General features: G+C 45.2%; 2 protein-coding genes and 1 long non-coding RNA gene across 3 annotated transcripts in view; 2 read left to right on the top strand and 1 right to left on the bottom strand.

Moving 5' to 3' along the window:
• Nucleotides 1-27,339, bottom strand: part of GABRB1 (gamma-aminobutyric acid type A receptor subunit beta1) — a 188,305-nt gene that overhangs the window by 151,641 nt on the left and 9,325 nt on the right. The gene's annotated exons all lie outside the window — the stretch shown is intronic.
• LOC146344183 (uncharacterized) lies at nt 6,422-22,132 on the top strand. The gene is made up of 4 exons (XR_014792590.1): nt 6,422-6,685; nt 14,110-14,212; nt 20,950-21,025; nt 21,114-22,132. It is a non-coding gene; the product is annotated as an uncharacterized LOC146344183 (long non-coding RNA).
• Nucleotides 17,661-18,111, top strand: LOC146344184 (NADH dehydrogenase [ubiquinone] 1 alpha subcomplex subunit 13-like). The gene has a single exon (XM_084860320.1). It carries the CDS (start codon nt 17,671-17,673, stop codon nt 18,109-18,111), a length of 441 nt encoding a protein of 146 aa, XP_084716446.1. The 5' UTR covers nt 17,661-17,670.

The following is a 27,339-nucleotide window of genomic DNA, read 5'->3' on the forward strand; positions in this document are numbered from 1 at the left end:
TAAAGGATCAGGAGCAAAATCTTCTCCTGGTGGCCCAATGTATGGAAGCCACACAAAATACTGAAGGGAAATATAGGTCTAAATGAGGGGGCAACTAAAAGATGGCCAGGGGGTTGGTCCATCTAGCCCAATATTGTCTACTCCAGCTGTCCCCAACTTGGTGCCCTCCACATTTTCAGACTTTAACTCCCAGGAGCCACCGCCAGAATGGCCAATGACAAGGAATGCTGGGAGTTGTAGTCCAAAACGACTCTAACTCTGGTCTACTCTATCTGGTAGCAGCTCTCTGGTGTCTCAGCAGAGGATCTTCCCACGTGCTACGTGAGATCCTTTCAACTGGGGATGCCAAGATTTAACTCGGGATCCTCTACATGAAAAGCATGTGCTCTGTCACAGATCTATGGCAGGTGGAGGCAACCCGGTGCCCTCCATATGTTTTGGATTACAAATCCCATCACCCCTGCCAGCATGGCCAATGGTAAGGGGTTATGGGAATTGTAGTCCCAAAAAATCTAGGGGTACCAGGTTGCCTGCACCTGATCTATGGTCTCTCCCTCACATAATTTGAGACCCTTATAATTATGGGGTTCCTTCCTTTCCTTGTGCACTTGTGAGAGCTCCAAACTACTCTTGTGTCTAAAGCTATAGAATGGTAATCTTTAAACTGAAGAGTCTGTAGTGACCATTGGAGCTGGAACAGTCATGTCTTGTCACCATTCCCTCTATTTCTGATGTTTGGACTGTGAGTGCTGCTGTTCATGTAGCCAAAACAGCACCATTCATGCCCAAGAGGGGGAATAATCAGGAGAAGTATTTTTTTTTTTTTTAATTCCCCCCACCCAAGGATTGGGAACCTAAAAACAGCCTAATGAGAACTGAGCATGTCCAGTGGTCATGGAATGTTGACTGGCTATTTGGGAAGGAATGGAAAACAGGGGGAATGGAATGGAGTGGCTGGAATCCTACACAGCAACTGCAACATTTTGTTGCAGGTCTCACTGGCGTATACTAACAGCGAACTCAGTTCTCTGAGTGCTGACCCTTATGTAGCCATCACAGTACCACCAATGGGAAACAGGGAGGTATGGGCACTGTTAATTGATGGGATTTCTATCCTGCACTTCAAAAGCATTTTCCCCATAGAATAGCAGGATTGGAAGGGGCCTACAAGACCACTGAGTCCAACCCCCTGCTCAGTGCAGGAATCCATGTCAGAGCATCCCTGACAGATGGCTGTCCAGCCTCGTCTTGAACGCCTCCAATGTGGGAGAGCCCACCACCTCCCTAGGTCATTGCTTCCATTGTCATATTGCTCTAACAGTCAGGAAGCTTTTCCTGATGTTCAGCCGGAATCTGGCTTCCTGTAACTTGAGCCCATGATTCCGTGTCCTGCACTCTGGGATGATAGAGAAGAGATGCTGGCCTTCCTCTCTGGGACAACCTTTCAAGGACTTGAAGAGCTCTATCCTATCTCCCCTCAGTCTTCTCTTCTCAAGGCTAAACATGCCCAGTTCTTTCAGTCTCTCCTCATAGGGCTTTGTTTCCAGTCCCCTGATCATCTTTGTTGCCCTCCTCTGAACCCTCTCCAGCTTGTCATGGCAGCCTTCCACCTGGAAACCCATGTCCTCACTGTGGAGGCTGTGTGGATCCAGAATTGGCCTTCACAGCCACCTGCAGACCCACTGCTAAGACTCTACCCCTGAAAGACAATCTTACTTGGTTACGACTGATCGCCATGAATGAATGAAAAAGAGTGTGTGTGTGTGTCTGTATGTGTATGCACCTCAAAGACAAGTGATTTGCATAACATTTGCATATGCTAATTTGTATGTACAAGTGCAAACTTAGAGATAATTATTATAATCTCTGTATAGCCTCATTTTGGAGATAGGGTACAGCACCTTGGATAGCTCCTTTAGACTTCTGGCTGGTTGTAACTAAAACCCAGAATGGAATCTCTACCCCACTGAAATTGGATTCACCAGCCTCCCCTGCTGCACGCTATATATTAAAGGTCATGTATAGTTTAGGCTTGAGGCTCATTCCAAGGATATGATATGGTTTGATGTTTATGCTGTACATTGCTCTTGGTACTTTTGGCAGAAGATAACTAATGATGATGATGGGTAAGGATAAAGGTTTTGTGAAGAAAATTTGGGAATCCTGTGGTGGTTGCCTCAAAGCTAGTTACCCCATGAGAACCTGACCCTCAAAGAGGCCTTTTTCCAAGAAAGGGGAGGGGAGCAAACTTGCAGTACCTATGATTAGATAGCTCTGCGGTCTTTAATGAGCTTAAATGAAAGATGAATGAATCCATTTCTGCTTTTCCTGTAATTTTTGTGTATTTTGTATGTTAATTTGCTGTATACTGCTCTGATATCTCTCGATGTGGAGTGGTTTCTAAATCCTACAATAAATAAATAAAATAAACCAACTCAACCAGACCTGCAGACCTAGTGATCCACCAAGCCAAATGCAGCCCACCCCCCATGAATGAAGGCCCACCATCTATTCAGCCACTGTATCCAAGCATTTTTCTGACATCAAAATGTGTGTTATAGCTGCCAGATCCATACACACTACCGGCCTTCTGTGACACCTGCCAAGTAAGTTGAGGGTCAGGTCTATAAAATGAGTGTGTGACCAAAGGAAAAAGAAGTACCATTAAAGCATATCTGCACTCAAAACAGCCACTGGTCATTGTGACTTCAGACTCATTCCCCAAATTTATTCTGCTCAGAAACAGAATGATGTGCCACAGAGAATTCTTGTTGATTTCCAGATAAGTGGAGGAGAGCACGGCTGCACTAGCAGACATCATTCGCTGTTTCAATGAGTCAAATTACTGCTGAAAAGCTTTGATTAGAACAATCCCCGGTCTCCTATGGGTTAGTACCAATGCAGGACGTCTGAGTAATGCCTGTGAGTTTACCATACTGCTACCAATAGTTTAGGCTGCAGATTCTTGTTCTATAATATCTTCTTTGTTTTCTACCTTCTTTTCTACTTTTCTTTTAATAAAAGTGGCATTGTTTATATTCACATAGGCAAAGATCTTTGCAGTAGCACATGGGGAAAAGAGACTCACACAGCATTACCTTCTTTACATGACAAATCTGTAAAAATCCCTTGAGATCAAGTCATAGGCCTGATTCACACATAACATATGTTCGAACCCACCCCCACAAATAAACCATAGTTTGTTAACCAGCTATAAACCAGCAGTAGAACCCATGGTTTGTTGTTGGCTTGTGAAGCAGCCCTATAGCCAGCCTTCCTTGTTAGGTGGGGCAGCCACATTTCTAGACGGGGCATTTCTGGGGGTGGGTGGGAGGTGCATAGTACCAGCCAATCTCTCCCCCCCAACTGGTGGAGAGTGTTCTTTGGGTGTGAGTCTGTTGAATTGTCTCACCCAGACTCAGAAACTTGACTTTGCCTAAAGCTACAGTCCTCTTTCATCTGTGGTCTGTCCCTGTGTTCTGATTCTCCGTGAACTGAACTGCTTTGGTACTAACAGTGAGCTCCTGAGCTTGGCTTTGATGCTGGATTAGGTACCTGTTTTAGATTCCACCTGAAAAACAAACTTTTCCATATTAAAAGTTTAGGGAATGGCAGAGAGAAAATAAATACTTTAGTAGACAGCCATAGGATTTTTCGGTTTCTGGGAACTGAGCTTGGAGCCAGGGCTCTGAGCTTGGTTCCCAGAAACTATACTCCCTGCCCCCTTGCCCGCCGCCTTGTAGGTGGCATGGTTTGTCCTCAGCTCTGTGCTTGTAAGAACAGCATGGAGTAGGTGAAAAGGGGGCGTTCCTGGGGGCATACTGTGGAAGCGCCATCACGACGCTTCCTATGCACCATCTGGGCTTCCCGACCCCGCTCTGATAAGCCCCAGCTAGGCAGGTGAACTCGGCTGTCTAGCCACAAAAGCAGGGTACCCAGAGCATGGAGGAGAGGAGAGGATCCCCTCCACGCTTCACCCACCCTGCATTGAATAGTCTGCCACCTCTGAGTTCCAAGGCGGCTGACTATCCCCATAGGATTGTGCCCTCCGGGTAGGTTGGTTAACTCCTCCTTGAGGGTCCCTCCTTCTGGACTTGTTCCTGGCCTTTAGATTTTCCTTCCTCTTGGACGCTCAAGGGGAAACTTTTTAACTGGTTGCCATATAAAAGATTAACTAAGTGATTGGAAACCAATTGTGGAAAGCAACTGGGATTTTTTTGACTGGTTGCTGGGTTGGTTTTTCTGCCCAGAAACCCTACGAAGACCTCATGCTGAGCTGCAGCCATTGGGAAAATCAGAAATTACACCGGAGTTACAGCCTAGATGGCCAGACAGAGAGCTAACTGTAGCATGCGCTGCCGTGTTTCTATCCTTTGCCACCAAGTACTCAAGAAAAAGAAGACAAAAATAGCCACTATGTTTGTGAGCATAGTGAGCGCTTTAAAACATTAAAGGGTAACTTAGGGTAGGTATTTTTTCAGATCACTTTAAGTTATCTCTTTATTTCACCCTTTAGCAATAAGCACCCCAATCCTGCTCTATTCATCATAAGAACTGCAGAATGAATGAACTCTTATTTCTTACTGCAGGCAAACAAACACGCTTCTTTATTGCTGGCTGGGTAGAGATCACAACTGAAACTGAAATTGGAAAGCAGAGCAAAGGAAAGTCCAAAGACTGGAGCCTAACTCTAGCCCATAATACAAGATTCTAATATTTAGGTCTTCAAGGGTCATGCCACTATACAGGCTGGTTTTTTTTCCAGGTTCAGTCAAGTAATTAGAGGGTGACTGTGATCATGAAAAATCCACCCTCAGTCTGGGAAAGTCTTGAGTGAGCAGAATTTGGGAGGCTCTTCCAGATGAAGGTTTTGTTGTGCTTGCCCTGCCTTATTCACTGAATTTTTTAGAGGGTCCTATTCTTAAATTGCTTCTGTTCTTAAAACAAGCTGTCATTCTTTCAATGGAGGCTGTCACTGTCTGTCATGTTACAAATTAAAATGACAATTTTCCCCCACAATCCTAGGGGTGGGGGGAAAGCATAGCGGTGCAACTGTTTGCCCTACCTTGGCTATAGATTGGCAGTCTGACATATTTAAAACATGGTTTGTTGTGATGTTTGAACCCAGAACTGTGGCTTATCCCAGGTTCATTTGCACTGCTTTCTGCCCTGAAACAGAGGCACTCAGCACGAGCAGCCTGAAAATGAATACACTCCGAAGGCTGGCAAAATGGCCTTGAGAGAAACAAACTAGAAACAGGGAAAACAACCCATTGTTTGTTTGCTCATCTGCAAGACAACTCATGGCTAAACAACAAACCATGGTTAACATAAACGATGGCTTAAAGTAATATGTGAACACAGTCATTGACCTGGTTTGCATGTAACAACAACCCACAGTATGGGCTGTTGAATTGTGGGTTGTCATTAGATGTGAACCCAAAACTATGGGTCAACCATGGTTTGTTAACCATGAACAACCCATGATGAGAACCCATGGTTAGGTTGTTAACTCTGGGTTATTTAAACCATGGGTTGTTGTTATGTGTGAACCCAAAACTGTGGGCTGTTCATAGGTTGTTTTGCCAGGCTACAAAGGCGGTGGGCAAAAGTGGTAAAAGAACCCCAGCTGCTCTATATGCCAGTACTACAATGCCACAAAGACATTTGGGATACAGGGAGGGAAAGCGGGCAGGAACCAAACAATCCAGGAACTGAAAAAACAACACATAGTATGCTCAGTTGTCTGGCAGCCAAATCATGGGATAACTCTGGGTAAGGCAACAACCCAGAAGTTAATTAAACCATGGGTTGTTGTTATGTGCAAACCAGGTCATAGAGTTAAGTCAGTGTATGTAAGGACTTGAGGGCTGATAAGAGGTGGGGAGCTGTCACAGATGCTACACTCTCTCTGTTCCTTCTAGAATCAATTAAGTTCCCTTTCCCCCCCTGTGGCACAGGAATGCCATTTAGTAGTCGGGAGCAACTATTGACACAACAGTGCTTGCATAAAAGGAACAATTGGAGCATGTGACCCCACTATTTAATCCTCCAAACTGAGCAGTCCATGACCTGTGCTACACAAAACAAAGCAAACAAAATCAAAGACAAGAAAAATCAAGATTCTGCAAAAGGACTATCAGATTCAGAAGAATTGCATAGGTAGGCACGCTTCATTTTCATCACTTATTTTGCTTCTGTTAATTATGAGGAAGGGCACAGCACAACCCAACCTTTAGAAATCCTGGTGGATCCCTTCCCCACTTCCGATTACTTTTTTTTGAACCTAGTACTGCTAGCTTCAAAGGCTAGAAATTAGGGCTGTGCACTGCTTCGACATGAAGCCTGAACTCTGAGATGAAGTGGGGCACTTCTTGCCGCTTCGTGACCCTTCCAAGGTGAGGCGGAGGCGGCACGAAGCGGGTTGGGTCACTCTGAAGCGCTACTGCCACTGCTGCTGCCACCACCCAGTCCCCAGCTCCTCACCTGGGCCCTTGGGACACGCACCAGCTACTGTCTTCTTGTTCCAGGGAGTCGCCATTTTTAAATTGGTGACTTCCTGAAGCAAGAAGATGGCTGCCAGCACTTGTCCTGAGGGCTCAGGAGCTGGTGGCGGTGGAGACGACGACGACGACTCCCACCTAGAACAGGAAGATGGCTGCCGGTGCGCATTCCAAGGGCCCAGGTAAGGAGCTGGGGGCTCGCGTGGTGCATCGGGGGTGTGTGTGCGAAGCGGGATTCAGCCATCGGAATCCTGCTTCGTCTCCGGAGGCTGAAGCGGTTCGGGGGCCTTCTGAATCAGCCCAAAGCTAATCGGGCCTGCCTCGGAAGCCCCAAAATGGCCTCTGAGCCAGATTGGAGGGTCTCTGCACAGCCCTGCTAGAAATTTGCTTTAAAAATAAAATATGATTACAGCGGAGATTCTTAAGCTGCTGAATTGGGTGCCAGGTACCAGTTTCCAAGCTTGCACAATGCAGTCAGTCCTGTCCAAGTAAGTGTTACAGTATTCACAGAGTCAGACTGTTCCTTAGGAACAAGTATGGCAGAAGTGCAACATGGATTAGGCCCTCCAGAACCCACCATGGGCTGCAACCCTCCTTTGCCAGTGGCAGAAGTGACGGCGCCACCCCTGGAAGTGGCTGTGTGAATGGATTCCCAGCAATTCTGCTGGGAAACGAGGTGTACTGGGAATCTGGCAGTGCAGGAGCAGGGACCCAGTGGGGGCTGCAGAAATCCTTATGGGGAGCGCTCGTGTTGCCCGTGGGCCTCGTGTTGCCCACCCTTGATTTAGGCAAGTAGGAATTTTGACACTCATTTTTAAAGAACTAGCAGCATAATCTTAAGCATGTCTACTCAGAAGAAGAGTGTGAGTGAAGGGGTGGGTACTAGTTGCAAGAGTGTGAGTAAAGGGGTGAGTGGCAGTTGTGACAGCATGAGGGAAAGACTTGTGTGAACACGAGTGAAGAGGCTGGTGCCAGCTGGCAAGACCGCATGTTAATGCATCCATTCTTCACTTTGCTAAAGAACGTTTATGTATATATACACACAAACATTTAAAAATGTATATTTTTAAACCAGTTGTACAATAACTTCCAGGCCCTGGGGAAGTTCGTTAGTCAGCCTCAGCTGAGTGCTGCTTCTAGGTCCCTGCAATAGCCACAGGCGCATCTGGGGATGCACCCTTTGTCTCGGACAGGGGTAGGCAACCTTTGGAAATTTGAGAAACTGCCCTGAGCTCAACCATAAAATGGCTGCCATGGGTGGGCATGGTTGGTCACAAGTAAGCTGCCCGGAGACATTCATGGGACATTAAGATGGCAGCAGCTAGAGACTTCCACCTCACTTTGAAGCAATTCCAGCTGCCAATACGAAAATACAATTAAAAATAAATAAATTGGGAGGGGTAGGGTGTCTGAGTGGGGACCAAGGAAGGTGCCTGAAGGCACTTTGGTTTTCACTGGCACCACATTGTCTATCCTGATCTGGGGGAAACCGGATTTTCCCACAGGCAAGTTTGAAGCATGCTGAAAACCTGCAAAAGCACTTCCCACACAACAGCGAAAAATGAAACAAAATAAAAATAAAAGCCCCCCCAAAAGTATGCACGTACTTTGGCACTGATGTTGCTATCAAATCTCCTCAGCAACTCTGAGAATGTGATGTCTGTTCCTTCTCTCTTGTGACATAAATCCGTTTATCCTTCTTGTTATTGACAACTTTCGGCTGGAGTTATGAAAATAAACCCCGTAAAGGTTGCTAAAGTTCCACATCCATAAGACATGTAAACAATTAGGTTTAATTGGAGGCCCTTTCCCCTTATTATGCTGGAGCATGTAAAAATGAGATTTTTTAAAAAAGTGTATTAATATGAAGTGCTATTATCAGTGTGATGCTGCATCATGTGTTGCTCACTGAGGTTAAAGCTTATTCACCATTTGCCTTCTTTTCATCTCCTGCCATTTTAAAATGTCATCATCCCTCCTCCCCACCCCCCGCCAGCCAAATAAAACCACTGAATGTCATTCAGAACGCCTCATGGGAGGCAAACCAATGTTGTGAAAGCCAGAACGAAAACTCATGCGGAGCTTTTTCTTATGCCCTGCCAGATTTCCCCCCTCTTCATTTGCCAGGCAGGTGTTCAAGCTCACCCCTTGAACACCTAAGGCCAGGCACCTGGAAATCACCCTCCCATCTTTTTCACCCACCTTCCCCTACCTATCTTCCTTCTCCCCCTTCATGAACACCTGGTGTGTAGGATGTTGACAATCAGCGAGTCATCTCTGCAAAACAAGAGGCAATGGACGATTGCCGGTGCTTGCAACGAAAGCAGATTATCCACAATTTTTATTTCTAAATGTCAAAGGTAGAGAGATTATATTAATTATATTATATTATATTATATTATATTATATTATATTACATGGGGTAAGAGTATGAACTGTCTGCCTGGAAGTTCCCAGTTCAAATCTTGGCTCAGCACGAACTTCCTGGGTTCCTAGAGGCAGTGTAGTGTAGTGGGTAGAGTGTTGAACTAGTACTGGGAAGACTCAGCTATAAAGCTCACTGGGTGACCATGGGCCAGTAACAGCCTCATCTGCCTCATAAGAATAAAACAGTGGCCACGGTGAGGAGGAAACCATTTGCACTCCCTTCATTTCATTTCATTTATTATATTTCTATACCGCCCCATAGCTGAAGGTCTCTGGGCAGTTCAGAAACATTAAAAACCATTAAAATACATTATATAAACTATAAAACCATCCACATAATAACACAGAACAAATAACACACAACAACAACATATATCTAAAACAAAAACAATCAGCCAGAGACACTCAAGGGACTCATTATATGCTGCTGAATGCCTGAGAGAAGAGGGCAGTTTTAACCTGGCACCGAAAAGATGACAATGCTGGCACCAGGTGGGCCTTGTTAGGGATATCATTCCACAAACCGGGAGCCACCACTGAGAAAGCCCTCTCCCTTGTTGCCATCCTCTGAGCCTCCCTCGGAGGACCTTAGATGCAGAGTGTAGTGTGTGGGTCAGTTCATGCTGGGAGAGGCATTCTGTCAGGTACTGTTGTCCCAAGCCATGTAGGGCTTTATAGGTCAAAACCAGCACTATGAATTGGGCTTGGAAGCATATAGGCAGCCAGTGCAAGTGACCATTGATGATTTTTGGTGAGCCACTATTTCCTTCTCTGCAGTTTTGGGATGGTAATGCTGGCCAGCCAATCCTTCAGGGTTCTTGTATGGATCAATGTAATAATCAATGCAAACAGCAGGATTCTGTATGTGTCTACTCAGAAGACAGTCCCACTGAAGTTAAGTGTGTAGTAGAACAGGGAAGTTAAACCTCAGGCCTGCTAGGGGTCCCGATCCCTCCCTCCAGGATTTTCCAGACAGCCATGCCCCCTTCTGGCAGCCCCACCCCTTTCTCCTAATCACTTATCATTTGGTGGTTTCCCAGTTTTTGCTTCGTCCCCACCCCATTTCTAAAAGGCTGAAATGCCTCTCCCAAGGCTTAGTTACTGGCCATAAGAGCTTCAAGCTAAAATATAGTGGTATTTGGGTTTTTTTTGCCCCTGTTCCTTTTTCCTTTTGCCCTAACCACCACTTGAATGCAGCTGAAAGAGGTTCAGTACCCTGATATAGAGGGTTATAGACTAAAGTGCTATACAGAGGCTAAATATTGTAATGAAGAAGATTTGCTTTCCATAGCTTGTCATACAAATTGGATGGAATGCCATTGCTGTATTCTCTCATTTAGACATGGAAAGCAAGGTGGAAATGATGATTCACCTAAAGATAGATAGATAGATAGATAGATAGATAGATAGATAGATAGATATGTTTTTCACACTGGGCAGATTCCCAAATGCAAATGCATCCCTTGATTCTCTATACTTGATGGCTGGCAGGTGAATGTGTGAATGGACTCCACTGTGTTTGAGCCAGTGTGAGGCAACAGAAATGTTCTATCCCTGGTGATGGCTCACTGAGACCTGTGAGTCACCAGTTGATACTACAGTCATCTAGAGATGAATATGTATGTGTGAACTGCCTTATGCAGAGCAACGTTAGAGTAAAGGATGCTTGAGCAATTTGATCTTTGCAAATTCTGATACAAATCGACCTGATCTGCACTTTCTGGACCAATGTGCCAATTGGAATTTAGTTATTCGCCCATTTTTTGCATTTCTCAAATCTTCCAGCGCATTTCTTGGCTCAGAAAAGGCATCAACATAAAAATATGTTCCAAAAATGTGCCTTTTGAGAGAAAATGCGTGTAAAAATACATACATAAATATGAAGTTCTGTGCAGATCAAAACAACAACAACAATTGCAGATTACTGTGGAAATGAGATGGCATGGATTTGCGAGTGAACGCATGTGAAAGTGATATGGTCTGAAAGTACACTGATTCATCTATCTCTACATCAGAGAGATAGGGGGATATCCCAATGAAATGCAAACATAGGATCCTCCGATTTGGAGAGGCCGCTGAACACCATCTTTTCCTGATCCCCTGTGCTAAACCTGGGCCATTCATTAGGCAGCCCCTGGCAAATCAACCTATGCAAGCCAAACCATAGAGAGAAATTACATTGTAGAATAGCGCCTGTGGAGCAATAGCTTTCTATGGCTCAAGCAGAAGAGTGCCAAGATGCACATTACAAGGGAAAGCAACAGCAAAAACAAAGACCTGACCATTTCTCAAATGGAAGCCAGAAGCCATTTGCTGAGCTATTGCAAAAGAAAATTGGGTTGGGAGCTAGTCCAGGTCATCCAACAGCCCATCTCTCCCAGTAGTGTTTTATCCCCTCTCTTCCTACCAGTATTGGGTTATGATAATAAATAATCTTGGGTTAATCAAGAGCCAGTTCACACTTCAACACTGAGCCATTTGATGTGTATATGTAGAACATGGCTGCAGCTCCGAGAAGCACGTTAGCAATTACAGGTAGTTCCCAGCACGTACAGCCTGGGTGGAAAAAGGATTTTCCATATAGTCACAGGTACCAAAGTGCACAGTCACGTAGAGGCATTTGACAGTATCATCTCGGCTAGCTGTGCATTTCCCAACAAGTCTGGCTTTTGTCCAAGAGAATGACAAAAGGTCTAGGTTTATCCTTCAAGGACGTTTGATTCATTTTTAGGTTTTCTACTAAAGCGTATTTGGATGTTCTTCTGGAGAGCCTACCTATAGACAGCCTAGATCCCCCCCTCAATTGATCTTGCTGCAGGATGCCAAGGAGCATGACTTTGTCCCTCCCTCCCACCCCCACCCACTCCCCTGCAAGCCTTGGCATGCTTTTGCTAAGCACCTAGAGATGGCTCCTTTTCATCTCCGTGTTGCTGATGTATGCGCTTGTAAACATACCGCAGCGGATAGCTGAAGTGGCTGAAGCTAGCTTCACAGTTGCCTTTTGCTATATCCCAGCATGTCACTCAGCAGTCCCACAGAGCCAAGTGTAATTATCATGCCACAGGTTTGTGCTGCATTGGAATCACTCGCAAGGTAAAGCCAGGAGTAAATAGCTGTCAGTGTGAGGGAATATTGTGCGCTAGAGCTTATGGGAACAGCCTTGCTGGTCCTCACAGGCCCTGTGGAATGAACAGTCCTTGGGCCTGTTGGATGAACTGCATTCTGGGCCGGGGGATCCTTCCCTGGCCATTATGCCACTTTCCCTCTTTTGCCTGCCTTCACACAAGGGCAGTCATAGAGGCTGGTGCTTTTGCTCCTCTAGGGTAGCCACTTACGAATCATAATAAAAAGAGGACACATATCACCAGAAAAGAGGGCACCGATCTGCATAACATTTGCATATGCTAATTTATATGCACAGATGCAAATTTAGCCATTACTATTATAATTTAAATAGAAATACAGTCGATCTCTCTAGGGATGGATGGACTCCCCCAGTCCACCTTGTGTGCCGCTCGCTGGACCCTCGCCCCTTTTCGCTGTACCACGGAGCTGACCATTCCCTCAGAAAGCTGCCATTTTGCATAAAAATGGTGGCTAGCTCTTTTATGTTAAAGGCCTTTTATGCAAATGGTGGCCGTAAAGCTTACAGACATAAATGGTTGCTTTACAGCTGCCATTTGCGTAAAAGACCCTTTATATAAAAAAAGACCCACCATTTTTAGCCCAAATGGCAGCTCGCTGAAGGAATGGGTGGCTGCACACCGCTCACCAAGTGCTCACGGACTGTTCAGCAGCTTGTGTAGCATGGTGAATAGGGTCCAGCAAGTGCAATTGTCAGCAGACTGGGGTCTGGGAGGCTGAGCAAGAGGGAGTCCACCAGACTCCTCTCCCGTCTCGGACTCCTGCGACATCCCTACATCTCACCATAGTGTGGAAAACTGGAATTGGGTGACCTGTGTGGCTGCTCAGATTGCTGTCCAGGTGCTGTTGATGGGCAACTTCAAGGCCCAGCTCTTCCTTCTGAGGGCTCTTTATCTTTGAACTGGACCTGGATTGGACAGCCCTACAAACAGAGGATGCCTTCAAAATAGTCCTCTACATGTGAATGGGCTCCACTGAAGAGCACTGTATTTGAGGTGATGTGAGGCAATAGAAAAATATGCTATCTATCCCTTCTTGTCCTCTTTTTAGGTGATATGTATCCTTTTTTTTGGCAACACATAAGCAACCTTTAGCTGTTTTGGAGTTGTTGTTTTGTGGGGGGAGGAGGAATGTCGCCTTCTTCAAATGGCTCTCACATTCCGGATACATCTCTAAGTTATTTTCTAGCCCTTAGCTCCTACAAGGCATTTTCAACCAGTCACTAACATTCTTTTGTCTGACAAAGGATATGGATGGGCTAGCACTGATAACAATATCTTCATTATTCCAGAAGGCTAAATCCCCAGAAAAGAGGTGCTACACTGGCAAAATAAATAGAGTTTTAACTGCAAGTTCGACACACACACACACACACACACACACACTACTGCTTCTGTAGAGACACGCAAGCCACATACTGATGTGCATCTGGGTCTGCTCAACATATTTCTGCTACTGAGTTGAGTGGATTAAGAACTATTCTCATTCCAGTTCATTTTGGAGGGTTCTTCCTGTTAATCTTGCTAACCTTGCTTGCTTCTTGCTGCAATATTAGCCACTTGCTTTCAATCAGAAATATACATGGGTCATTCCCTACCAGTTATCAAACACTAGAAATTCTAGCCCCTGCCAAAGGAAGTGAGGCGGGTGGCTACTAGGAGGAGGGCCTTTTCTGCTGTGGCACCCCGGCTCTGGAATGAGCTCCCTAGTGAGGTTCGCCTGGCGCCTACATTGTATTCCTTTCGGCGCCAGGTGAAGACCTTTTTGTTTTCCCAGGCATTTTAGCATTTTAGCTTTCTAATTTTTTATCTTTGCTGTTTTAAATCTGTATCTTAAACTCCTGCACTGCTGCCAGGTTTTATTGTGGTTGTATTGTTATATTGTGGTTTTAATGTTCTATATATTTTAAATTGTTTTATTGTGTGTTGTTTGGTTTTAATTTTTGTGAACCGCCCAGAGAGCTTCGGGTATTGGGCAGTATAGAAATGAAATAAATAAATAAATAAATAAATAAATAAATTCTGTTTTGTTTCAGTACTTTAAACCGAAGACTATGGCTGCCTTTTCTTATCCCCTTGGTACGATCACATATAATGACTTGAAATGATGGCCTTGAATTTGGTAACTGATTTGTGAAGGTGAGTACTCTTGAGGGAGCCATACAATTTGTGTTCAGCCTCAGGATTACTCAGTAGGGACATGGGACATCGTGATTTAGGAGCGTGCTTTCCCACAGACTGCTGATATTTGGAAAGACTATTTTAAAGTACAACTAAGTGTGAATTTCTGAACCCAGGTCATCCTGCTGTTGAAAAGCCGACACATGTTTTCAGGGTGCTTGATCTGCCGGAGACTCCATATGGAAGAGTTTTATACCTTTTTGTTCATGAACATTCTGACACTTTTCACTGGGTGCCTCTGAGCATATGCAGAGTTCCTTTCTCCCAAGGAAAAGAATTTTTAAAAGAAAGAAATGACCTAAGGCAAATCATTTGGTGGAATACATGTGTTTAGATACCAGAAAGCCACAAATCGATGATTCTAGAGAGCATCTGGAGAAATAAAGGTATTTTTCTGGTAGCAGATAGCTTCATATGAAGTGGTTCTGGCACTTGAACCAACATCCCTCTTGCTGATCTTAACTCCTGGGGGTATATAGATGGCAGGGCAGTGTACACACATTGTTATTCACGATGTACTGTCTTAACAGTGCACATGCACTCTCCACTACAAATGCAGCCACTATATATGTGCAATAAGAAAGGCTTGGATGGATTTTTTCCTTCATCTTTGCAACCTCCAATTCTGAGAATTGGCCAAGAAGATGACATGCTGGCTGGTTTGCAATCCTGTAGGGTCATGATCCACAAATATGCTTTGTCACACCACTGTCCTTTGCATCTGCCAACTTTTGCCAGACTCAGAAGCAACAGCTGTAACCCCCCCACCAACCTTCTGCTGTTGCCGAGCAACAGCATGACACCTCCCGCTTATCGCCAGATCACATCTGCAGGTTTTGACATGGTTTTTAATGTCATAGCATTCAGTGGAGTGCTGCTGTTGATTTACACACTTGATAAATTCCACACCTTGACTGGGACTATCCGATCCAGGCAAAAGCCTGATGCCCCCAAAGAATTTCACAACTAAAATTACTTCCTCTCCCCTGAAACTGGAGAAAATCTACCCAAACCATGTGCCTAGCTGCAAACCCTGGCTCAAGACATGTCAGAATTCCTAAGTCCAGCTCCAGAAAGCATCCCCAAACTATAGAACCAAGGCCTCCATTCCTGGCCTGCGGTGGGTATGGAGCTAAGGGACAGGGAAGTCCATGCTCCCCAGCAAGCTCAGGGGTCTTCTAAGAGAGGAAGGAAGAATCTGGATCTCTGCAACATTGGACCTTTTGTAGCAAGCTCATTAGCCAAGGCATCTGACCAAGCGCAAAGGGAAACCTGTTGGGAATATTGCAACCTCGGCTTCATGTTTCAGGAAGGGGACAGTGTTGCAGTTAGTTAATGCATGGGATGGTGGCCACAGCTAACCTTAGGATCTCTATAGCCTACAAGGTGGTTTCCGGTGATTTTGCTCCTCCCCCCCCCCGGACTTTCACCATTGCTGGGAGCACACGTACTTGCTCTCTCTTTCCTGCCAGTGTTACAGAACACGAAGGAATGGACTGAACACATTTTGTCTGAAACTGTAAGCTGTACCTGGATTTTTATGCAAGAAACTGAGTAAACCATTCTTTTCTTCACTAAAGAATGGTGTGATCTTTTTTTTAGCCTGGTGTGCATGTGGAACTGGTAAACACTCATTCTATTCTGACTTTTGTTTCACTCTGCTAACTGCCTTTTTAACAGGAGGCAGCATTACCCAATAATCCCATCAAAGCTGTAGATTAGAGAAGCAAGATGAGATCAGCTTCCCAAAGAAAAGCCAGGCAGCTAGGAGGGAGGCTGGCAGGGATGAAATTGGCAGGGTCAGCTTCAAGGCACCAGCTCGCCCTACTGACAGTTCTTTATATTTTAAGTGGATTTAGACTAGACAGCCCTTCAAATAGAGGATGCCTTTAAATAGAGGACTGTCCTTTGAAAAGTAGCACACATGGTCACCCTACCACTGGCTATGGCAAGTTGTTGATCTGCCCCTAATATGAAATACTGTCATTACGCTGAGGACCACGTAACAATAGCATGTCCCCCTTTTATTGAATTAATGACACTCTCTTTCTCCCCATATCTCTAGAAAGAAAGCCATGCTTTGTGAAAGTGCCCTGGGAGAGAGCAGCATCTGAAAACTGAACACCCAAGGTTACTGCATTTAATCTCCCCAGTGTTTAGCTGTCAGCACAGTCCTCCCTTGAAGAGGGTGCCAGCTGCATTGTCTGCCTTGCTGTGCGGAACCTGGCATGCAATTGCCTAGATGCAATTGTGGTCCTGCTCTCTGAGAGAATCATAGAATCATAGAATAGTAGGGTTGGAAGGGGCCTACAAGGCCATCAAGTTCAACCCCCTGCTCAGTGCAGGAATCCAAGTCAGAGCATCCCTGACAGATGGCTGTCCAGCCTCGTCTTGAAGGCCTCCAGTGTGGGAGAGCCCACCACCTCCCTAGGTCATTGCTTCCATTGTCGTATTGCTCTAACAGTCAGGACTTTTTTCCTGATGTTCAGCCAGAATCTGACTCCCTGTAACTTGAGCCCATTCTTCTGTGTCCTGCACTCTGGGATGATGGAGAAGAGATCCTAGCCTTCCTCTCTGTGACAATCTTTCAAGGACTTGAAGAGCGCTATCCTATCTCTCCTCAGTCTTCTCTTCTCAAGGCTAAACATGCCCAGTTCTTTCAGTCTCTCTTCATAGGGCTTTGTTTCCAGTCCCCTGATCATCTTTGTTGCCCTCCTCTGAACCCTCTCCAGTTTGTCTGCATCCTTCTTCAAGTGTGGTGCCCAGAACTGGACACAGTACTCCAGATGAGGCCTAACCAGCACTGAGTAGAGGGGAACTAGTACTTCCTGGGATTTGGAAGCTGTGCTTCTATTAATGCAGCCCGAAAGAGCATTTGCCTTTTTTGCAGCCACATCATATTGTTGGCTCATATTCAGCTTGTAGGTCGACGTTGTGTTGCAATGGCTCTGAGGGGAAGGACTTTGGGAAAAACAACGCAAAAAACAAGCCCCGTATGCAGGAGCTGAAACTATCCTGACCGCTGAGCATTACAGTGTTTAGTAGGATCAGTGATCTTAGTGTTATCAATTTGGATCCAGCTGCCATGTTTTCCAGTTGCCTTTGGATAGCCTGGGCCGCCCAGTGCTGGCGCTGGGTTTTCTGCTGTGTGTGGCTTGAGCAAGTTGCTCTCATTGGACAAAGTGCCTCTTTGTGGGCCCGCTGCCTCCTACTCTGTCCCTCTGGGGTCAACCTGCACAGTCGCCCACAGAGGGTGGGAAAGCACAAGGGAAGCAGAGGGTGCACCATCTCCTTCCTCTTGAACTTGTTGGAATGCTCACAGAGGACAGCTGAACAGGCAGCAACAGTGAGGAGGGCCAGGAGGCTCCAGAGTATGGCAGCACATCTCCTTGTGGGATCTGCTGCCCGCTCCCAAGATGGCGGCCGGAGCCGGGAAGGTGAAGCAGGACATGCCGCCGCCGGGCGGGTACGGGCCCATTGACTACAAGAGGAACTTGCCCCGGCGGGGGCTCTCGGGCTATAGCCTGTTCGCCATTGGAATTGGGACCCTCGTCTATGGCTATTATTCCCTTGTGACATGGAACCGAGAGAGGCGGCGCCTGAACATCGAGGACCTGGAGACGCGAGTGGCCATCTTTCCCCTTCTTATGGCTGAGGATGACCGCAGGATGCTACGCATCTTGCGTCAAAATCTCGACGAGGAGGCCAAGATCATGAAGGACATCCCCGGCTGGCAGGTCGGTGAGTCTCTGTTCCACACCACACGCTGGGTGCCCCCCACGCTCGACGAGCTCTTTTACCTGCACCCGCAGAGCGTGCTCGACAATGCTAAATTTGGTTGCCAGTTTTACGTGTGAGCGGCAGCAGGGTTTGTGTGAACCGCCCAGAGAGCTTCGGCTATTGGGCGGTATAGAAATGAAATGAAATGAAAATGAAAATGAAATGTGTGGGCCTTGGCATGTGCTCAGCAATGCACTGGGAAATTCTGGCTGAGTGGAAACAGCAAGTAGAGCTCTCTGGCTTGTCTGTGTCCCCTCCACTCCGCTGGCTGTTCTTATGAAAAAAAGCATTGAAGCCAGCGAATTCAGAACTTTGGGCCACAGAGCCAGTGTGGTATGGACAGGGCTGGGGAGGGCGACGATGGGAGGTCCAGAGGCCATTTTTGCCCCCAGGACACCCTGCACCATGGGCAATACTGAGAGGTGTGTGTGTGGGAAATACATTTCTTATATTGGCAGTGGCAAACTGCTGCACAGTGCTGAGGGGAGCCCAAAGGGCTAAATTTAGCCAGCTATTAAGCTGAATAGTGGGCTCTCCCACACTGGAGGCATTCAAGACGAGGCTGGACAGCCATCTGTCAGGGATGCTCTGACTTGGATTTTTGCATTGAGCAGGGGGTTGGACTCGATGGCCTTGTAGGCCCCTTCCAACCCTACTATTCTATGATTCTGTGATTATGAATTTGACACGTTTTGTGCTCTGTAGACACTGTGGAGTGCCATTTTGTTTCTAAAACATTTTTCAGGGGTGGCAAGGACTACATGAGGCCTGCAGGCTCAGTGTTGCCCACCCGTGGGGTTGAGTGTCTGTCTAGGACTGGGGTCTAATCCCCACTCAGAAATACATGTATATTATTCATCTCGGCTTTGTTATCACAAATGTCTTCCCCACAAATAGGGACAATTACAGAAGAAAACACTGAAAGCTTTCCTTCACAGGTCAGTGGATCTTTAGATTCTGGAGAAACTTTGGCCTCAGGTTGTTATTAAGTTGCAGAATGAAACTGCTAGAACAGTGGGTGGTAGCATTAGTTGATTGAGCCCTGCCATTAATTCCATATTTCTCTTTGAGTTCTTATTCATTTCTAACTCTTGATACAGTGCCATATGTTGAGCTAAATATAGAGTTGGGGAAAAAAGACCTAAATGGCTAAGATTCTATTGCAACCCCCCTAACCTTTCACATTTAAGCGGGCTCTCTGAAAATTGGTAGGCATAAAATGTAACCTATCTTTCACCTCATGTCTGTGGAATTCTTTATATAGGGCTGTTGAATGAATGGGAGTAGAACAAACAGTACTGATCTGGCAGCATCCCATAATATCTTACCATTCCTGCCATCATACTTTTTTTTCTGCTTGTAAAGAAACTCTAAAATCTTGGTGTTTGAAATGTCTAAAGTATAACAAAAGAAGGCCAGTTTAAACCACCTTGCAGTGCAACGCTTTGCATGTCTAACCCAGAAGTCTTACTGAATTCAGTGGGTCTTACTCCAAGAGAAATGAGAATAGGATTGGAGCCATGCTGCTGCCGCTGCTGCTGCTGACTAGAAAGAGATGGATTTGGATTCTCAGCATTCATCATCAGTCATCACACCTGCCAATTTATCTTCTATCTATATAAAAGGGAGTGTTTGTCTGTATGTCCTCGATGGACTCAAAAACTGTACATCCGATTGTTATGAAACGTTCAGGATTTGTTCTACCTCTATCCGGGATGGTTATAGGCACAGTGAAAATTCCATCTCCCATCTTGAAACAAAATGGCAGCCAATCAAAATTTTTAAAGATGTACTGCTTCAGTACCATTTGATTGATTTCAAACAAACTTTGCATCCTGATTCAGCATTGCAGCAAGCAGATTTTATCCATACGGAGGATGTGTCTCTGTCCTTCTTTCGGTCTGTCTTTGCACTCCATACAGTTTTGAAGCTGCAGCAAATTAGCAGGTCAAAGGACACACTTATACACCTGACCCTCTCCCTGCTGTGGGGCAGCCCCCTTCAGGGACAGCCCCCTCCCTCAGGGGGCTATAGGGGTGCATCATGACAGGGGCTGTTCCTAGGTGTGTCAGCAGGCGTGGCTTCACTTAGATGGGGCGGGCATAATGTGTCCAGCTCAGACAGCTGTTAAGTTTGCTTGAAGGCTTAGTGTATCAACAGAAGGGCTATTTCCACCCATGCAAAGCCAGGTCCGTTCACTCGTCTATCTATAAGAGCCAGTTCCCAACATTCCATCCTACTATTTCAACATTCTGTCACACTCTAGCATGACCAAGAGACAGAAACCAGGACACGGCTATGCAGGCAGGGGTTGAAGGGTTGCGTCTGGGTGCCAATGACTCCCATTGAATTGTTTGGGACCAAGTAAAATGCAATCTCTCATTGGAGCCAATGGAAGCTTTCCTTCTGATGCAAATAGCTGGTGCTGCCCAACCTTCAATCCAGATTGCTACTGCATCAGGTCAAAGGGTTAAAGCCCCCCTCCTGCCAGGGTCCCTATCTGCACCTGCTATTTTTTAAAAAAAACATATACCCAGTGTATTTCAATTACTGAGCAAATATTTCAACATGACTTCTCCCACCTTCCAACCCAGCGCCCTGTCCACTGAACCGCACTAAAGATTTGTGCCATACTGGAATATCATTTACATCTTCTGTTGAATCCATGGCTCTTCTTTTCCTTTGATTAAATTATTTTCCTTTAATTAAAAACAAATATAGGATTCATCTTTATAGGATACTGTACATCTTTACAGAAAGCCTTCTTAGCAAATGATGTCAGCCTGTGGAATTACATCCACAGGTATGGTGGAATTCATTAATTCTGCAAAGCTAGTATCTGAAAACAGGAGAGGTGCTGCAAAATGCAAGGGGCATAAATGAATATTTTCCATGCAGATATTTTTGTATTTCAGAGACAGAGTGCCATGTAATATAGCTGTTCCCATGGCAACACTTGGTGAGTCATGATGATTATGAAGAAAAGCCCTGGTAAGTGGTTCAGGTTCTAATGTTGTTCTGGTATTGGTTGCTTAAATGGATGCCCTATTTACAGTTATCTTTCCTGATTTCTTTTTAGGTTCCTGAGATGTGGATGTTTAGCATAGCTTTGGAACAGCAGCCATAAACAGCCAAGACACACAACCCACAGACTCACTGGATGTAAGCCAGCCTTCCCAAAATGGGAACCTTCCAGATGTGTTGGACTACAACTCCCATAATCCCCATTGTCATTCTAGGGGGAGGGGAGTTTGTGCCATACTGACCAATGTAGGGATGCTGGAGAAATATGAGATAGACTAAAATGAGCTTGGATTTCTAAGAATCCAACCTGCAGAATCCGCTGTGGAGTGACACCCGCCCCCCCGAGGCCACACAGAGTCTGTGGACTTTTGGATGTTTTTTTTTACTTTCCCAAAATGTACGGATATTTATCCGTAGGAAAACAAGCATGTTTCTGAAAAGTGGAATGGAATGGGGGACAATATGCTAAATGTTACGTACTAAGAAAAATTATGTAAATTGTTGCAAACCCTCTTACATAATTATTTGCGTATTTTTCCACATGATGGAAAAAAATCCACATCCGTCTGTGAGCAGACGATGGAACAAAACTGCCCGACAGTCCACGAAACACAGATGGGGTGGATTTTACACAGTCCGTACCTCCCTAGACCAATGTGCAACCAATAACAGCTGCAGGTCTTGTTCTAGGGAGAGAAAACTGCTTATCACTAAGTCCTAAATGCAAGGATGTTCACAAAATTCCACTGGGTTCAATGGGATTTATATGATGATAAAGATGTTTAGGAATTCAGCCTTTAACACACTGGGGAAGGCTGCTAGCTACGTTCTATAAGTTTGTGTAGCTGCTTTCACTGACCTGCTGACCACCATATGTGTTGGACTACTCTTCCTTGACTGCCACTTTTGAGGTAGAAAGGCAAGGTACAAATCAAATCAAATCAAATCCATAAATCAACAAATACAACCCCCATCATCCCCAGCCATCATGGCGATGCAATCCCACCATGCTGTACCACCAGCCCAAAGAGGTTGGAGGCCCTTGAATAAACAATACTTCAGGTATCAGATTCCATACAGCTTCATAATGTTCTTGGGGCACAGGTCATACTGTCTCCCCTATTTCCCTTCAGCTCTCTTATGCAGACTGTTTTAACATGCTCATTCAGCAACTTGTGTCCTGTTTTGACAATTTGTTCCAGGTCTTGCAATAAGAAAACCTACATGCAAACCACATTAAAAAACAAACAAATTTCACCATAACATCTCACTTAGAAAAGGCCTAAGATGTTACTAAACAGCTACTAACCAAAACTAAACTCGGAAATCCAGATGCCAAGTAGGAAAGGGTCTCGAATCGAATCTCTTTCAACCTGAGGACCAAATTCAGTTTTGGAGAATTCCTCGAGTTCCACATTACACTGGTGGGTGGGGATGAAGGCAAGGGGGTGGGGCCAAAGGCAGAAGGGTGGGGCCAAGAATACAGAAAACAGCAGCACACTGTAGGTTAAAGATCTCATTGCCAGTAACTAAGCTGGTGGCTCTGATGTCAGCAGGGTGGTGAATCCACTCTGGGTTTCAGTCAGCCCTCTAAAGAAGCTATCCAAGGTGCTTCTGCACCTTGGCGAGCTCCTTTAGAGTTCTAACTGGTTCTGCCTGAAACCTAGAGTTGATTCAGCACCCAGCTGAGGTTGGAGCCACCAGCCTCTACTGAACTAACCCTTAGGAGAGGCATTTCAACCTTTTAGAATGGGGAAAAACTGCAAAAAAGCCAGGAAACCTCCAAATGATTGGTGGTCAGAGGTGAAAAGGGTGGGGCCAGGGGAAGGCATGTGGCCATCTGGGGAAACCCAGAGGGCCACGTTTCGCCCCGGGGCTGAAGGTTCCCCTCTGCTGAAGTAGGAACTTCTTCTACATAACCAGTATTCAGCAGCCACCTTTATATTCACACCAAAAGATCCCCTCCCACAAGATGCTCCCCCATACCCAGTAACCAAACTTACTCCACACATTCATGCCAGAGGTTTTCCTCTCCCCCCTGATCAGAGGTTGGCGAGAGCTTTTAGGGAAAACATCAACGAATAAAAATGTGGTTGACTACTGTATTGGGTGCAGATGTTCCCTTTCAGGGAATATTTGTACACAATTCCTTTTTCTAGTGGACAGAAACATACCATCCTTCTTTGACGACTCTTATAAACAGCCTGTTTAACTCAGAACATGCTGCTTTGCTGCTTTAGGAAAACACAGACAGCTCCTGTTGATGGAGTCTAATCAACTTTGTCGTTGTCATAACCCTGCTGCTAATGAACTCATTTCATATTCTTGTAAACGTTCCACTAGGGTTTTGTTATAGTGAAATTCTGTTAAATTGCTATTAATTGCTGCTATGCCAGAGGGTCACCTTGTAGATCTGAAAGATGCTTTGTACATTTCAGGGCATATGTACAACAAAACAAAACCAGAGGCAGAATGGAATTCCATTAACATATTGTGGGAGTTTGGGACAGAGTGTGCTAAACCAGGGGATTGTGACTTCTTCAGTTCACTCTCATTGGTGGTCTTTGATTTCAGAAACACCTTGAATTGCTTGGTGACATGGAGGCATGTCCATTCAGACTCCCCCCCCCCCCCCGGTCTGAGATGCACAAATTGCAGGCATCCAACGCGCATTAAGTTGGGTTGATAAGTGGGTAGACGTTGCCCTGCTCTCATGGGAGTTTGAATGACATGGTTCAGCATGGTTAATGAAATCACAGCACAGAAAAATGTGGATCTCTACAATTTATTTATTTATTGCATTTATATCCCGCCTTTTTTCCTCTAAGCCACCCAAAGCGGCGTTCATAATCTTCCTCCTTTCCATTTTATCCTCACAAGAACAACCCTGTGAGGTGGGTTGGGCTGAGAGTCTGTGACTGGCCCAAAGTCACCCAGTGAACTTCATGGCCAAGTGAGTGGAGACTAGAACCTGGGTCTCCCAGCTCCCTGTCCAACACTCAAACCACTACAGCACACTGGCTCTCAGTGGGATTCCTTCCTACAATTCGCTTCTGGTTTTCTCCTATACACTGAACCAGGAACATGGGAAGTTTCTGACCAGACACACACACCATCAGTTAACTGGAAGAGCTCAGCCCTTTATGCAGTTCTTGTGTTTGCCACAGCTGCCCTCACGTTGCCCCAGCATTCCCTAAAGCAGAGCTGTTGAACCTCTTTCAGCTCGAGGGTGAAATTCAATTTAGGAGAAGCTCTCTGGGGCTGCATTCCAGCTGTGGGTGAAGCCAAAGGCAAAAGAGGAGGGGCCAAAATACCAAAATTACCAGCCTAGTTAAGCTTAAAGCCCTTCCTACTGGGAACTAGGCCTTAGGAGAGGCATTTCAACCTTCTAGGATGGAGAAAAACTGCACAAAAACTGGGAAATTTATCTGCAGCAGGGGGAAAGGGGGTAGGGCCAAGGGAAGGGGGCATGGCCTTCTGGGAACCCAAGGGCCCCCAATTGGGATCCCTACCAGGCTGAATGTGGCCCACGAGCCTGAGGTTTGACACCCCTGCGCTACAGCAATCAAGTAAAGTGTAAGTGACTGACATACATCCTCCCATGTACACAGATCAGCAAATGCTCAAAATAAATTTTCAAGAGGCAAAAAAATAGAGCAAAACCAAGATGAAGGGGGCAGGCAAAGATGTAACAGGTGGCGCTGAGGCCATCATGTTTATGTGACATCCTTGCTGGCCTTTATTAACCAGAAATGTGGCTGGGACCAAGGTGGAAGGAGGAGTTCCTTGTTTTGGGGGTTTGCTCTAAAGTAACAGGAATGTAGAAGCAGCTGTAAAACATGGAATGGCAGTGGGGTTGGGGGAGAAGAGAAATGTTAGTTGTGTGCTTTGCAACTGAAGAAACGCACATGGCTGTCTAAAGCCTCCCACCACCAAGGCCATTACCCGCCAGGGTCTAACATTATCTAATCGCACCACTGGGAGTGGCTGCATGTTGTTGACAAGAAAAAGCAGAGGCAGATACAGGAGTGCCAAGGAGGATAACCGAAGGCAGAACAGAAGCAGCACAGACATAAGAGTTGGGATTTGAGGAAATGGTGGCGGCGACAGTGGAGCTGAAGAATGCTGTGGCAGTAGAGAAAATGGGGCTGGTACAGGTAAGTGCCAGCCTTCTTGCACAAACGACGTCTGCGCTAAATGGCTGACCATCTTGTGAGACTGCATCTTGATAAGAGGAGAAAAGAGATTTGTGCTTGCCTGTCTCGTGGGCAGTCCTGGGCCAGAGCGAGCTGAAGCATTCACAAAAGCCAGGGATGAACATCCGGAGTCAGAACAGCAACAATGATTAGCCACTCGCTGCCATCCCTGGAACTTGTAAACCTCCATTCTCCCCTGTTGTTAAGAGCACCGTGAACAGTTCCATGCTCATCAAGTTGATTTGAGATGAGAGATGCCATAATCATGTATGTTGTAAGAGAGAAGCAATTAGCCTGTGGTTCTATGGATGTTTTCATCCTTGCATTTTGGATGAAACCCATACATGTTTCATTCCTCTGTCCAAATGTCTGGTAAGGAATTTCCTGAAGGGATTCCTTAATGTCTCTACTAACTGAGTCACTAGCACGGACTTAATGGCAGCTACTAAATATTTCCATCAACAATTTTAGCATGCCATCATCCCCAGGCAGTTTCAATTTCTGTCAATTTTGATGCAGTTTGGCTGCCCTTTGCTGCCAAGTCCAATTGACTCGTCCATGGAAGTTAAGCATGGTTTTCTTTTGTTGTTCCATATTCTTGCCATATTATTTATGCCCAGATCATGTTATTCCACATAATGTAGATATATCATGTGGCCGGAATGTTTACTACCCCCTCATTTCAAGGGGAACCATTTCATTAGGGAGGGACAATGGGTTTTTTTTTTGGGGGGGAAGGGCAAGATTCTTAGCACATGTTAAAGGATCACTTTTAGGGTCAATTCAGGTTTAAATTGCATATTTTCTTCAAAAGCAGTGAATGGTAACAGCATTTGTTGTGATTACTTTTTAATACCTAATAGTAGCTATAGCAATTATGGAACTCCATCCTAGGACAGGTGCGATTAGCTCCCACTGTGAATACCTTTAAACACAAGTTAAAGACCTTTTTATATACAAAAGCACTTGGTTCCTGACTTGTTGCGTTTGGTATTTTTTAGGTTAGATGATCATCATTGTTGTATTTTAAGGTGTTTTATGGTGACAGTAGGATTATATTGTTGTTTTGCTGGTACTTGTGTAATTAATATTGGAAGCCACTCTGTACTCCTTTTGGGGGAAGGGTGGGATATAATAATTTAAAATAAAATAAAATAAAATAAATATAATAAACTATCTTCCTCTCATTTTAAAGAAAAGGTATGAATACTTGACGTATACACCCATTTGAGTGTTACATAAATAGTTTCTCAGTTTGCTGAACAACTGAGTAGGCCAAAAATATAGGTGCTTTTGAGGTTTCTGACATTGGTGGTGAGCAGGAATGGTATATCTACCTCCTTTAACCTTGCTACAACCAGGCAGCCTGAAAGCCTGCCCCCCAAGCACTTTTCATATGCTGCTATAGACTTACTACTACAACAGAATCCTCCCATGACATGGTTGCTTTCTGTCACCTGCATAATGTCCCCAGATTTCAGCCTCTTATCACTTACCATTTTTTTTCTGGAAAGAAATCCCAATGTGGGATGTGAAATATACCCTGAGTCTATTGATTTTGCCATTGGGGTGTCTTTATGTCCCCATAACCAGGCAATGTATCAGGAGTATAACAATGTTCCATGGATTTTCCAAAGAAAACTGGTCTAGGGAAGCAGGCTCAAGTACTCTGAATGACAGCAGGTTGGCACAAAACATGGGATTTTATTGAGGAACATTTACCTCACAGAGACAGATTTGTTATGGGGTTAGAAAATGCCCCAGACTGTTAGTTCAACACCCCAAAATGTTGAACTAACCCCTAAGAACTTACTTAGTTCTTAGTAAGAATATAGTTTTACCTAAACTTTTACCTTGACAGTTATTTTATGATACTTTTCTAATACTTTGAGTTTGCAACTTACTTCTTCTAACCCCACAGACATATGTTTGTTTGTGGGGCATTTTACCACCCCACAATACTTTGGAAAATGGCTTGGGATAGTAAAATGCCCCACAAACATATCTGTGTCTGTGTTTTACAATCACTGCATGCTTAATATCCCAGTCTTGCATCAAATGATGGTAACATGGCTTCTGATCTTT

Source organism: Heloderma suspectum, chromosome 5 (assembly GCF_057233095.1).
Source record: "Heloderma suspectum isolate Gila_16-S chromosome 5, 16-S_ref, whole genome shotgun sequence".
Taxonomy (NCBI): Eukaryota; Metazoa; Chordata; class Lepidosauria; order Squamata; family Helodermatidae; genus Heloderma; species Heloderma suspectum.

Bases quoted from the DNA above. Each gene is read 5' to 3' on its own strand.
- LOC146344184 (XM_084860320.1), top strand. From the start codon at position 17,671: ATGGCGGCCGGAGCCGGGAAGGTGAAGCAGGACATGCCGCCGCCGGGC.